Source organism: Odocoileus virginianus, chromosome 13 (genome assembly GCF_023699985.2).
Source record: "Odocoileus virginianus isolate 20LAN1187 ecotype Illinois chromosome 13, Ovbor_1.2, whole genome shotgun sequence".
NCBI lineage: Eukaryota > Metazoa > Chordata > Mammalia > Artiodactyla > Cervidae > Odocoileus > Odocoileus virginianus.
The window spans coordinates 29,338,876-29,352,044 of record NC_069686.1 but is presented as its reverse complement, the minus strand read 5'-3'; the positions used below and the strand labels follow the sequence as shown (position 1 = coordinate 29,352,044).

The 13,169-nt window shown below is 41.2% G+C and overlaps 1 protein-coding gene across 13 annotated transcripts in view; it reads left to right on the top strand.

Moving 5' to 3' along the window:
* Window positions 1-13,169, top strand: part of PKP4 (plakophilin 4) — a 256,119-nt gene that overhangs the window by 37,597 nt on the left and 205,353 nt on the right. For 10 of the 13 annotated variants that reach the window (XM_070476166.1, XM_070476161.1, XM_070476160.1 and 7 more), the window contains one exon: window positions 9,304-9,374. The exons of the other annotated variants lie outside the window; for them this stretch is intronic. Coding sequence is in view for 9 of the 10 variants with exons in the window: in XM_070476161.1 (XP_070332262.1) it covers window positions 9,304-9,374 (71 nt within the window). In the remaining variant the exon portion in view is untranslated. The remainder of the gene's footprint in view (window positions 1-9,303; window positions 9,375-13,169) is intronic. 13 annotated transcript variants of the gene reach the window in all.

Genomic DNA, 13,169 nt, shown 5'->3' with positions numbered 1-13,169 from the left:
TTTGCTATATAGCAGAAAGTAATACATTATAAACCAACTATACTTCAATTTTTAAAAAAGGAATAAAAAATAGCAGCAAATACATCATACAAGAGACTTCTGTATAGCCAATAAAGTATTAGTCACTCAGTCCGTTTAAACTCTCTGCGACCCCATGGACTGTAGCCTGCCAGGCTCCTGTGTCCATGAGATTCTCCAGGCAAGAATACTGGAGTGGGTTGCCATGCCCTCCTCTAGGGTATTTCCGGATCCAGGGATTGAAGCCCTCTTGCATCTCCTGCACTGCAGGCAGATTCTTTACCTGCCAAGTCACAGGGGAAGCCCATAGCCATTAAAGACTTCTGTAAAGCCAATACCTATGTGTTTCAAAAATAAAGGAGAGGTGTATGTACGTATTTTTAACCTTTATTTAAGTAAATGTATATCAATTTAAACATACCTTTTTTAAATGACTGCAGTGATATGCTAACTTTGTCTAGTCCATGTTGGGCTGCATTTGTGTTCATACGTTTCTGAGTGCCCTCCTCCTTATTTGGTTCTGCCCAGTTTATAGCTCTATGATCCTTTCCGTTTTGCCTCCTCTTCCTGCTCCTCTTTAGTTCCTTTGCTTTTGCTTGCCCAGTGCTAGGTATAAATCACATGAAGAAAATTAATACTGATGGAGGAGAAGTTATCTTAAAAAATTATCTTCCAGTTCTTTAAAGTGTGGCTGTATAAAATGGTCTGCCTTTTTTTTCTGGAAACATAGAGGGTTGAGAGTTTAGGAGTCGATTAGACCCTGGCTTGAATCCAGACTGTGTCACCTGCTCAGTGTGTGACATTATGCAAGTTATTTAATTTCTTTGGCTTCTGTATTCTCAACAGTGAAGCAGGGATAATATGTAACTCAGTTTTACCTTGAAGATTAAATGATATAATGTTTGTAAAGTGCTCAACTGACTCATAAGAAGTATTCAACAAATGATCACATTAAGTTTCCAGAGATGACGTGGAGGCCAGACATCTTATTTCAAGTACTGTGTTAGTGTTTAAAATCCCAGTAAATGTTGCCTACTCCCTGTAGATTCAAAACCCAAACCAAACCAACCGATAAGACAGAAGTGTGGAGTACAACTGTTTTACAACTGTTGTTTCAGAAGTATTATGAACTTTGATATGAAGCACAGCAGATAGAGAATGAGGAAAGGACCATGGGGAAAGGGGAAATAAAATCTTGGTGGTGGTGGTTTGGTCATTAAGTCATGTCCGACTCTGGCAATCCCATGAACTGTAGCCCATCAGGTTCCTCTGTCCTTGGGATTGTCTAACTAAATAAAATGATAAATGATGACCAGATAACTTCCTTGAGGCAATGTGAGCATGGGCAAAAAAAGGGAGGGGAGGGACTCATAAGTTTACTGTGTAGCTTTTCACACATCTTAAAATGAATATGAATATAAATAATTTGAAATGGACAAAAGCCATATCCAGATATAATAAAAGCATTTTAGTCTTCACTATATTCTCATAATAAACCCTGTATTTTTGGTACTTTGTCTCAGAACTTTGCCATATTATGAGTTTTACATAGTGTTCCCAAATGTTAATTGTGTTGTGAAAAGTAATTTTTGAGCTTCATTTTTCTTTACAACATTTTTCAGTGGTACAGATCATTGGAAATCTAGTTTAATATGCTGATATTGACCATATAGCCATCTTCCCCAGGATGCTTCTTTATAATATCTGGAGATTCTGCAGTGTTGAACCTTGGGAGACAAGTTGGTAGGGCACAAGTCTTGATGCCCTTCCAGAACTTGTTCCTCTCTGCTTTGCTTCTCTGTACACCTCTGATCCTTTAGTTCAGACACTTGCTGTTGCCCCATACCTCCAGCAGGAAGGTTGTAAATGCTTTTTTTCTACAAAGATGGGAGATTTGGGGAAAGCCAGGTGCCCTGCCTCTACTGACCTTGAGTGGCTTTCTCTGCCACAGTGGGTGACAGTCACACTGCAGCCTGTGGCCACAGAAGAGAGCAGAGCTCCCCGGCTCCCCCAGAGATTGGGCCCCTGGGGCTAGTGCATCAGTTCAGCTCCTGAATCCAAAATAAGCGTGGAAGCTTGTACAGTAAGAATAGTAAAACACTCCACATGAACGAAGCTGCCACAGGGTTGCCTTCAGGGGTCCAAAATAGCAATCACTTTAGATTCCCTGCATGTTTGAGCTGTTCCTGATGGTGGCTAATGAGGACAGCTTGTGAAACTTAATTTTAAATGCATGAGGCTAAATGACCAATTGGGCTCTTGTTTAATTAAAAAATGGACCCCTTTGACATCAGCACTGTAGATATGAACATTGCCTAAGGTGCACAGTTGCCAACCTCAGAGGGTAACATTCCAGTGGGGCCCCCACTCTGAACCTGACCGGATTCCACAGCCCTCTTGCTGAGCATCTTGCCCCAGCTGGACCCCTCGGTCTGCAAAGCATCCCAGTACCCACCTTGCTCAGTTTCCTGGCCTCTTCTAGTTCTGTGACCCCATTGTGTGTCTAGCCCTAGAGAAACTATACCATCACTGAGTTTTGGCCAAATAATGTTTAGCATGTATCTGCATTTCAAGTTAGAATAGCAGAGGTCAGTGTTGTGATAATCCTAAAGGATGATTGGCCATGTGTCCACTGGCCTGGAGAGAAATTTGTATTTGTGTGGGTGGCCAGAGAGAGCACCACTGACCCTTACTACAGTTTGAAAGCTAGGTGGCCTGACTTCATGACAGTGTGTTATCTATCATGCCATCGTCCTAGTACCTACTCATCCACTTAGCTAAAAATGAGGTCAGTTATTTCTGGGAAAAAAATGGGTAAAACTTGCACCAAGCTGGGGGAAAAAAAAACCCTTGCCTGTAAACTTGTCTCAGGTTTCTGGAATAAAATGAAGTTATTGATGTACAGAGAGTATAGAGAGTCTTGGTTTAGAGGGCAGGATGCATGAATTGATTAAAGCCTCACCTCCCCAAACTTCAATTTGCAGTATCTGATTCTGTTATTATGCACAGTAACATGTATAAGAAAGTTAGATGGTATTCTCCCAGACATGTTAGGAAGTTCTCATTCTTGTCTGATGCTAAAGAAAGCAGTCAAGACAGTCATCTTCAGTAGCAATTTGTTGGCACTTTTATGTACAGTATATGAGGTAATTTAGTGTGTTTTACATCCACAGATAATCAGAGCAGGCTAATCTTGCATGTTTGTTTCCTGATTGCTCTATTTCTAGCACTCCCATCATGTCTCTTTCTACCGAAACGCCCAGATGCAGTGGCATGCACGTACTCACGGTGTACTGGCAAAGGGAAAGGCTCTAGTCAGCTCGGTTGCTTCTGTAGAGAAAGCAATCATCCCCAGAACTGCCAGTGGCAACCTTGTTGTTTATACCAGCCAAGGTCTATTATTAAGCACGCAGAAATTTTTGTTTTTGCCTTACAAGTATATTTTTGTTTTTTGGTAAACATGCATAATAGCAAAAAGTGAAGATAACTCATCCTTACTAAAACCTGAGTTCTATCAAGAAAAGGTGCAACAGCATTTATAGATGGTTTGTTTCCCCGGGCAACAGAAAATGCAGTCCTTGTTTAACTTAGTGGCAGTGCTTTGGGAAAATAGGAGCCTGCAGATGGTAATGGCCTCCATTTTTTTCCACAGAGATACCCCCAGGTCTAGGCTTAACTTCAGCCTGGGGTCCATGACAGCACGTGTGCAATTGCGCCAGCTCTCATGCATTGTGGGTCTGTTGAGCTCTGCTTGTAGAGTTGCCCACTTTGAGACTTGAGCCTGGACTGAGCAAAGCCAGCTGGTAGCTGATGAAGTTGCGGTTCCAGCTTAGGTCCTTGCTGTTTTTCTGTGGCCTTCTCCATCACAGCGACCCAGCAGGTCTGTGAATCCCATATGTCCAAACTGAGCACCTGTCCTGGACTCTTCTCTTGTTTTCCCTAGTTTCATTCATGGTACCAGACCTCAGACCCTAGCTCATCTTTGATTCCTCTCTTTCTTCTGCCCCCATGTCCAGTCATTTATCTCAAGTCTTATTGACTTAATTGTTTGATGAATTATTTCTGTAGTATTTCTCTAACCTATGGTCTCAGCTCAATGCCTCCTTCCAAGTTTCCTCCTGCCTGAACTGTTGGGATAGCTCCCAGCAAGGCCCCCTTTCTGCTTTTCTTTCCAGTCACCCTCACATGGTCTTCCTGAAGCTCACAGGTAATGGCATCACTCTCCTGCTCAGATATCTCCATTGGAGCCCTGATGCCCATCATGCAGATGAGACCTCATCTGTAATACCAGCCAGCCTTCGTTTCCTAGGATTCACCACTGTCTCCTTCAAGCACAGTGCCATTCAGCCAGACCAGAGTGGGCATCAGCTCTGCACACAGGCTGCAGGCATGTTGCCCCCATTCTTCTTCTTCCCATTTGTCACTCGCTGTCCAAGGACTTCACATCCTGCAAGGCCCTTCTCAAGTATTTCTTCCACAAAGATGTTCCTGACCCTGACCCCCTCCTTCCCCTACACGTATACATACACACATGCGCATGCGTGCCATTTACCACTTCCCTTGTGCCTGTTTTATTCTAATTACCTCAGATACTTTTTAACAATGTGTTTATAGCTGTGTGTCCCATTATTTACTTCTGAACTTAATTTCTTTGTGGTCAAAGTTAGTTTCTGATTCACCATCGTATTCTCCATGGTACCAGGCATGGTGTCCCACACATAAATCAATAAATGGATCCAGATTTTGATTGTTAAGATTCCTACTTGTCTGTGTTTCGTTCTCTACAAAATCCCTTTGTAAACTGTGCAGAAAGTAGTGTCAAGAAAATGAGTCCTTGGCCAGTTCTAATAAAAGTTAACATTCCTTGCATCTCTGTGTTAGCCGGTTTTTGAGGATTTTATGGTAATATTTAATTATGTTCTGTCTTTAAGCAGGGAAAGCTAGCATTATCATAGACACAGAATGGAGACACACCTACCTTTTTTGCTTTGTGGTCTAAATACATAAATCAATATGAAAAGATACATTAAATGCATTTTTGAGTTTTCTAACAGGCCATGAGAGTTTGTGTGTTGAAGAAATCATAAGGGTTGACTACCATAAGAAATGATATCTATTCTTCAGTTAATTAGAAAAGGTTTTCTCTAAGAGAACATTTTAGACTCTAATACTGGAGGAAAAAAATGCAGAGAGATGCAGGTATCTGGGAGAGGGCGTGGACTAATGAAGATGTGTGTGTATATAATGTACATTCTGAGCGACGATGACAGGTGTGCCTTTAGGGCCAATCCAGTCCTTCTGGCCAGCAGGTCTGTTTCGGGCAGAATGGACCAGAGAGTTGTGAGCGGCCCCTAATCTGAATGCCCAGCCTCCTGCGTGCGCTCTGCTGCCTGAGGCTGCCCTTCGCTACCAGCCATCTCGTAGAGCTGCTGCTTTGTCTGAGAACTCAGGAACCTAGGAGGATTTAGCTGCTAGATCTGGGCACAGAGGAGTTTTATTGAACTTCATACGGACAAGGGTCCTGGCTCAACAGTGCTCCACAAACCCGTGCTCCCTGGGGCAGGCTTTCCTGCTCTGCTGCCTCCTGGGCTAGGACCTTGAGCAGGCTGTTTGACATCTGAGGGGTATTACCAAAAAGGCTACCATTGCCAGTGAGAACCTCTCACTTCATAGGGCAACAGCCAGTGCAACAAAAATCCCAACGCTTAGTATTGCCTTGGAACTCTGCCTTTTTGGCCTTTCTGGGTATCCATTGATGTTGCCCAAAGGAATCATTTTACTTCTGATTGCTACACACCAGGTTGTTTTACGCGCTTCTGTTTTTCAGCGTTCCACGGATGCCACATTACTGAAAGCTGTGTCTTAACAGATTTCTCCCTCCCTGCCCTGCACAGCCTCCCTGCTTGAGGTTCTCACATAGCAGCTGCTCACACACCCTACTGACATCCATCCACAGCACATGTCCAGCCAACAGAGCTAAATTGGAGTGAGCAGGGCTTCAGTATTGGTGAACTGGCTACGCTCCAGGACTTTGCCACTCCAGTCTTACTATCTGATGTTCAGTGTTTTGTTGAAAAAGCAGATTTAAACATTTCAATAAGGGTAGAATTAAGTTTCATAGTATTGTGAAAGGTGCATAACTATCTTCAGTCTCTCTAAGTGTGTTGGTTTTGATTCACATTCTATTTTCTTCTCAAGCACATGTGCAGTATCACCATGCATCGTTCACTAGGTGAGGTTTTTTACTTGCCTAAAGCAGGTTGTGACCTTGATCTTCCCTCGTACTGTGGAATCTATAGTGTCTTTAAGATCACCCTGGGGCTTCTCCAGATATGTTACTTCAGGAGCATGGTTGTTGGCAGTGGGCAGCTTCAGGACAATATTTATAAAGCACACTAGTTCATACTTACATTCTCACTCAGGTTTTCTGAGAGCTGAAAGCACTTGGTAAAGTAAAATGGAGACTATTAATGAGTTTGCTTTACTACATTCACGACCCTCCGTATGAGTTCAGAAGACTGATCATGAAACCTCAAGTTCTTAGTATATCAGAGCAGTTATATTTTAGGAACTGGGATAATCCGGGTTGGCTGGTGATGTAAACTTTGCAATATCTTGATAGTTACTGGAAATAAAATACTAGACACATTAGTGACCTGCAGGTCCATTAGAACCCAGATTCCTGCCTTTGTAGCTTAGGGTCCATACACACTCTGGTTCTGATCTCCTCTGAGGTATATCTTCCTATTCCTCTTGCAGGGCTCCCCCCAAAGCTTTCATAGATGCTAGATCTCTCATTCCCAACTAATGCACTGGGCCAAAAAACCTTAATTTCTGTCGTCTCTCAAGTCCATTTGGGCTTTAAGATTCCAAGACATGATGCTTCTCCTTCAGTTCCTGCCACTGCTCTTTCCCTGACATCTTACCTGTCTCCATGTCTCATCGGGTCTGCAGCTAAAGTGTCTCCCAATCACCGCTCACCTTCCATGTGGATCACTGCTAACGTTTCAGTTGAAACCCTGCTGCCACTGGACTTCTGCGGCCCCTCGGCCCAGCTAGTCCCATGTCAAATATAAAATGTTTCCAAGGCACTGCTCCCTTTTAGAGAGTACCCAGATGCCCTTAGTGCATTGAGAAAGAAAGGTGGTTCCAACAGGTGCTGATGGTGCTTCAGAATGTTAACTTGTACAACCTCTACAGTGTGTTAGAGACGGGTTCTGTAAGATTAAAAGGTAGACATTCATGAAAGAATAGTAAGCTCTCCTTGTTTTAAAATAAACTTTTGGCACATATTCTCTAGACTTTCTGCTCTCTGGCCTTCTATTTATACATTTAAGAATGCTATGAGAATTCTCAGTAAGAAGGCTTCAGGCCTACTTATACTTCTCTTAGCATTGCTATCCACATCTGTTTTGCATAAATTCAGTTAGAATATCCCTTCGTAGGAATTCTTCAGCCTAATTAAAACTTTGAGCCATAACACATGTGAAGGAATTAGAAGAGCTCCTGGAAGCGACATTTGTCAGATGATATAAGCAGTATTCAAGTTGTTAGCTGTATTTGCTATGTTTCTGGTATTTCTTAGATGTCCGTCTACTCATGTAGAAGATATGTCACCAGGAGTTTCAGTGATGCTTTATTTTTAATTTGTTTCATAGCTAATCGGTAGCTGATTAACACTTTAGCATAGATCCTCTTGATTCTCCTTTTACCTCTAATTTCCTCCTTCTCCAAGGATTCAAAAGTATTTTGGTAACTTATAAACAGATAGTTCAATAGCAGACTAAGGGAAATTGCTATTAAAATGAAGTCCCATTAAGTAATTTTATAAAGGAAAGAATATTTTTGTAAAGTGAAACTGTTTGCTTATATAAAAATTAATATTTTATCAAATTATTTTCTTAGATGGGTATAATTGCAATTTTTAAAATTATGCCTAAAATTTAAGATCTTACATATCTCACTGAAATTTTATGTTGAAAATTTGAACATTCCAAATTTTTTAAACACCTCCTTTTTTTTTTTAATAGGAAATTTAAGCAGCTGGGCATAGTTGATAACCATTCATTTACTCAGAACTGTTTTTAATTCCAAGTCCAGTAAATGAAATATTTTGAGTTAATTATTAACATTCTAAAAGTACAGCATTATTCCTATAGTTAGGAAATTATGATCTTTAGCATTTTTATTATAAGCTTTTCTATAAGTATTACCCAAACTATATTCATCTTTGTGTACAGAGTTATGAATGTACTCTCTGATTTGTTGTTTTGGGTTTTCTCAGCCTTAAGTGTGTATCAGGACCACCCAAAGGGCTTGTTAAAAACAAATAGCCATGCTTGCTCCCGTATTCTGATTCAGCAGGTTGGGGTGGTGTTGGCCCTGCGAGACTGCATTTTCAGCATTACTGGTTAAGAAATCAAGTAAGCGGTGATCTATTGTGATTTTCAGATATAATGAGTTGAGGTACAAGAGAACAAAGGAAAGTTAAGAATGGTTTACTGGAGTTGTATGATTCCCAAACTTATATTTAAGTTGCTTTTTTAGCCATATTCCCTTTTTTGCTATTCTGAGAATATTGCATTTTACTTATTTTGATTTAAATGTGTATAGTGCTGACAGTGTGGTATTTCTTGGGAAATGACCACATGTACTTTTGCTAGTTTTCATTAATAATTTGAGAGATGGTGAATGGAGCTTTCCAATGACTTCTATACTATTAACTTTGCGTCAGCGCTAGGAATTCAATATAAATAGGTTTTTATAAAGTACTTGCCCAGTGCCAGGTTTCATAAAGGGGACATTCAGTAAATGTTGAACAAATGATTGTATAGCAGTTCATCTTGCCCTAGCATCATGGAGTTATTCCTTGAAAACAACTGATCCAACTTTGAATATCTGAGTTATCTTGTTTATTGACTTTGCAGTTTTTATAATTGTTGTTTCTCATGCTTGTGTTCCTGTTGTGTTCCTGAGGGATGGTTATCTCATTGATAATTTAATGTGTCTACTGTCAAAAGTGGGAAGCAAGTTAAACATAAAATTAAGCTTTTACTCTTCTCTTGTTAGTAATAATTACTGGAATAGGTGTATTAACTTTTTTAAAAAGTTCTTTTGGGGATGATTTGGGTTCCTTATTCAAGCTGGTCTTACAATCTTCTTATATATTTTCAAAAAACTTTTATTAGCTAATCTGGAGTGTAAGTGTATAGCAAGTTAGATATTATTTTTATATGCAGGAGTTTCCAATTCTTTTTTTAAAAATTTGTTTTTTTACTCATTTAGGGCTGTGCTGAATCTTCATGGCAGCGTGAGGGTTTCCTCTAGTTGCAACGTGTGGGCTCCTCTTCATTGTGGTGAGTGGGCTCTAGGGCACAGGCTCAGTAGTTGTGTTAAACAGGCTTAGTTGCTCCATGGCATGTGGAATCTTCCCAAACCAGGATTGGAACCTACATCCCCTGCATTGGCAGGTGGATTCTTAACCACTGGACCACCGGGGAAGTCTCTCCAACTCTTTATCATTATTACTTTCTGATCACGTTTAGGGCTTCTCTCATAGTTCAATTGGTAAAGAATCCACCTGCAATGCAGGAGACCTGGGTTCGATCTCTCAGTTGGGAAGATACCCTGGAGAAGGGAATGGCTACCCACTTCAGTATTCTGGCCTGGAGAATTCCATGGGGTCGCAAAGAGTCAGAGAGGACTGAGCAGCTTTCACTGTCTGCTAACCATGTTTACTATGATAGTTCCCAAAATGTTGAGAACATTGAGTATCTATGTAATGTTACATTTTCCAGTTACTTCAGTGCAATTTCAATGATGCTTTAGCTTCATTTTTGATGACTCTTCTGTTGATTATGACAGATGGAGTCACTGTAGATTGCCAAACAGCCTGCTCATACCAGTTTGGCCAAGATGCTTCTTCCATATGAGAAAATGGACAAAAGAGCTTAATGGTGTTTTCAGGTGGAAGTAAGAGAAATGTTCATTCCTGCCCTGATTCTGATGCCATTGTTTCATGGACTCTGCTTATAAAACATTTCTCTACTGCTCCTGCTTGATGAGGAAATCATAAGAGTGAGTTATATTAGAGTGAGTTAATTCTATATTAACTATTAGAATCCTGATAAAAAGGGCACTCTATAAACTTTGAGTTTAGGAAGATGATGAGCTCAGCTGTGGGCATGCAGAGTTTTTAAGTGTCTGAAAGAATACCCTGTTGTTGGTCAGGAAACATGAAAATTGAAATTGAGCTTAGAAGCTCCAGGTCATATTTTTAGTGGTTATCCTAAAAGTGATCACTAAGGTTTCACCTCCCCCAGCCCCCTTTCCCTTCAAATAGATCTTGTTTGGAAAACCAAACACCTTGGGAATTCCTGGGGCTTAGGAGGAATCAGGACTCAAAAAACGGAGTCCTAGTCATAAGAGGATTGACATGCTGAAGAGTCGGGCATGACTGAGCGCCTAAGCAGCGCACAGTCATACAAGGAGGGCTTTGCCGAGGCCGAGGTTCTTCCTCCTGCACCCTGCTGCTGTTTGTGATAAACTAGAGAACACAGTCCCTACTGTACTCATGCTGCTTGTATTCGAAGCAAGGGACGATGAGATCAGGTAGTGATGAGTGTTGATATGAAAACTAGCAGGGTGGATGAGAGGAAAGAAAAGAAAGCCATGGGATGACGGGAAGGTGTTGGTGAGGGCAGGCTCAAGGTGAGGATTGACTCAGCTGAAGTGCCTCAGCAGTATGAGGTAAGGGACGTAGAGCTGGAATGGGAGCATGCCAGGGCCTGGCCCAGCAGGTGCAGGGGCAGTTAGAGGAAGGGGCAGCGTGCCGAGCTCCTGACGTGCAGGCGCGGGTCAAGGAGGCTGGGCCGGGCAGAGGCGGGCCTCAGCCAGCGTCCACTCTGGTGCGGAAGAGCTCTGCAGTTCTCAGCAGGCATGCCTTCGACTGTGAGTCTGCGCTGTTCTTCTTTTGAAACACCAAAATATTTGGAAGATAGTACATCTGAACTTTTTTCCTCAAAGCTATATGTGAAATTCGAATTTTAAAAAGGTTGTGTAGTAAGAAGGAAGTACTTCTGAGTTGGATGTGACAGACTTGTGTTTCTTCTAGGACTGTACTGCTTTGGTTGCTCACTGCCTTGAGAACCAGCAAACCCCTTAGCAAGACTAGGCTAATGAGCTTCCAGGAATCTCTGAAGTGCAAGCCTTGAGGTGAAATGACCTTCCTCAGGGAGCCTCCTGACTGGCTGTGGTTGAGGAGAGAAGACAATCTGGCAAGAATAGCTCCTGCTTTTCTTTTTCTTTCTTTCTTATTGGTATTATCTTGAGTTTATTTAGAAGAAGGGTTGAGAATAAGCAATTTGAAAAACCACTCAACTAGATGGTTGTCAAGGGTCCTTTTTGTTTCCAGAGTTCTGTGAAGCTGCTGTTTTTATTTGTCTTCAAGTATATATTGCTACCACATAATTGAGCCACAAAAACATTTAGATTTGTATTGGTGACCTCAGAAGTTTCTGAAAGAAGTGTGACTAACCGTGTTGTTGACACAAGGGCATCCTTAGCAATAAGAGTTGTTACTGTGTTTAATACCATTTGTTTTGTGATTACTTCTGAAATCTGATCAAGAATTGATGTCATTATCTCTTCAAAATTTATTCTTATGTCTCTTTGCTTTTAAGCGTTTAGTAAAGCTTTATAAATTAAAATATCCTAAAACTGAAGAGAATAGGGAAGGGTTAGAGTGGAACTTTTCCCTATTCCCTCTGACTAAAATGCTCAACATGAAATGTTGCCAAGAAGTTCCTATAAATGTAATTTCACCTGTGTGCTTTTGGAAGGAATGGAACAGCTGGTTAAAAGATTTTATTTTTGACTAGAGAAGGTAAATCAGATGTGATTAGGTTAATAAGAGAACTGCTAAATGTTTTCTAAAAGTGCCATATTGAGTTTATGGTCATTGTGCATGACTGCCCGTGGAGGACATAGTCTTATGAGGTACTGCCACTACTTCATCTCTTATGAATAAGTGTGAAGAATTGTAGAAAGTCAGGGGTGGGAAATAGTCAGCCTAAAGCCTGTTTTGTCCAACCATAGTCTGTTCTGTTCTTTCTTTCCCTTTGAATGTCAAGGTGGCATGCCCATTACTTGGGTCTTTTCATATTCTGTGCATTTATCATGATATGTTTACTTGGCAGTGGCACAGATGTATTGACCCAGAAATGATTGATACCACATACTGAATGGTTGTATACAACTTTGGAGAGAGACCTGTGTGACTAAACCACTGTGATGTGTGAGGATGAGTTTATGCTGCAAATGGAATGGCTTTGTTGTGATGTAATTTCAGGAGCTGCTCATGGCAGCTGTGAGTCGAAAGTAAATTGAAAGCCAGCTGGTTTAGGTATCTTGGTGGTGAAGATCAACAGAGTACTGTGAAACTGGGACCCACTTATGGCAACATGAGACTGTCCCAACTAAGTCTCAGATGTGTTTCACCTGACACTTTCCCAGCTCTGTCCCTTGCTGGACTGGCTCCATTTGAAAACTTTACTTGCTCAGGAGAATGAACTGCAGGTCTTGACAGGGAAGCAGACTTTTGACTTCTTGGTTACTTTAATATTTTTCGGTTCGTTTGGATCATCAGATTATTGAGGTTAACATTGAGGTCTTGCTCAAACTTCTTTTGTCTCTCTCACAGTAGCAGAAGAATAGAGAAAATACATTCTATTAAGCAAGTGATATGAAAGTGATGTTTGGGGTCTTAGGGTTCATAGAATTGCTGAAATGTAGACTGCTACCTGAAAAGCCCTCTAAACTTTTGTTGCCAGTTGAATGCGGGGTAATGTGAACCCAGGCCCTCATGGTGGACTTTCGCTCACAATTGAAATGTTCCTGAGTCTGCCCCCAGGGGTAGACTTCCTCCATCCTCCATCCCTGTTCATTGTGGTTCTACCACAGAGTGACTGCTGCCTTTTTCCTTCAATAGGTATGTCCAATTTTCCCTGCCCAGGGAACATTTTATCCTTTAGACATTCTGTATAAGACATTGAAAAGAGAAAGGAAGATGACAGTGAGGGAAAATTAGGAACCACTTTGTATCCTAGGCAATTCCTCATTCTCACTGACAGTTTATAATTGATATATAGGTA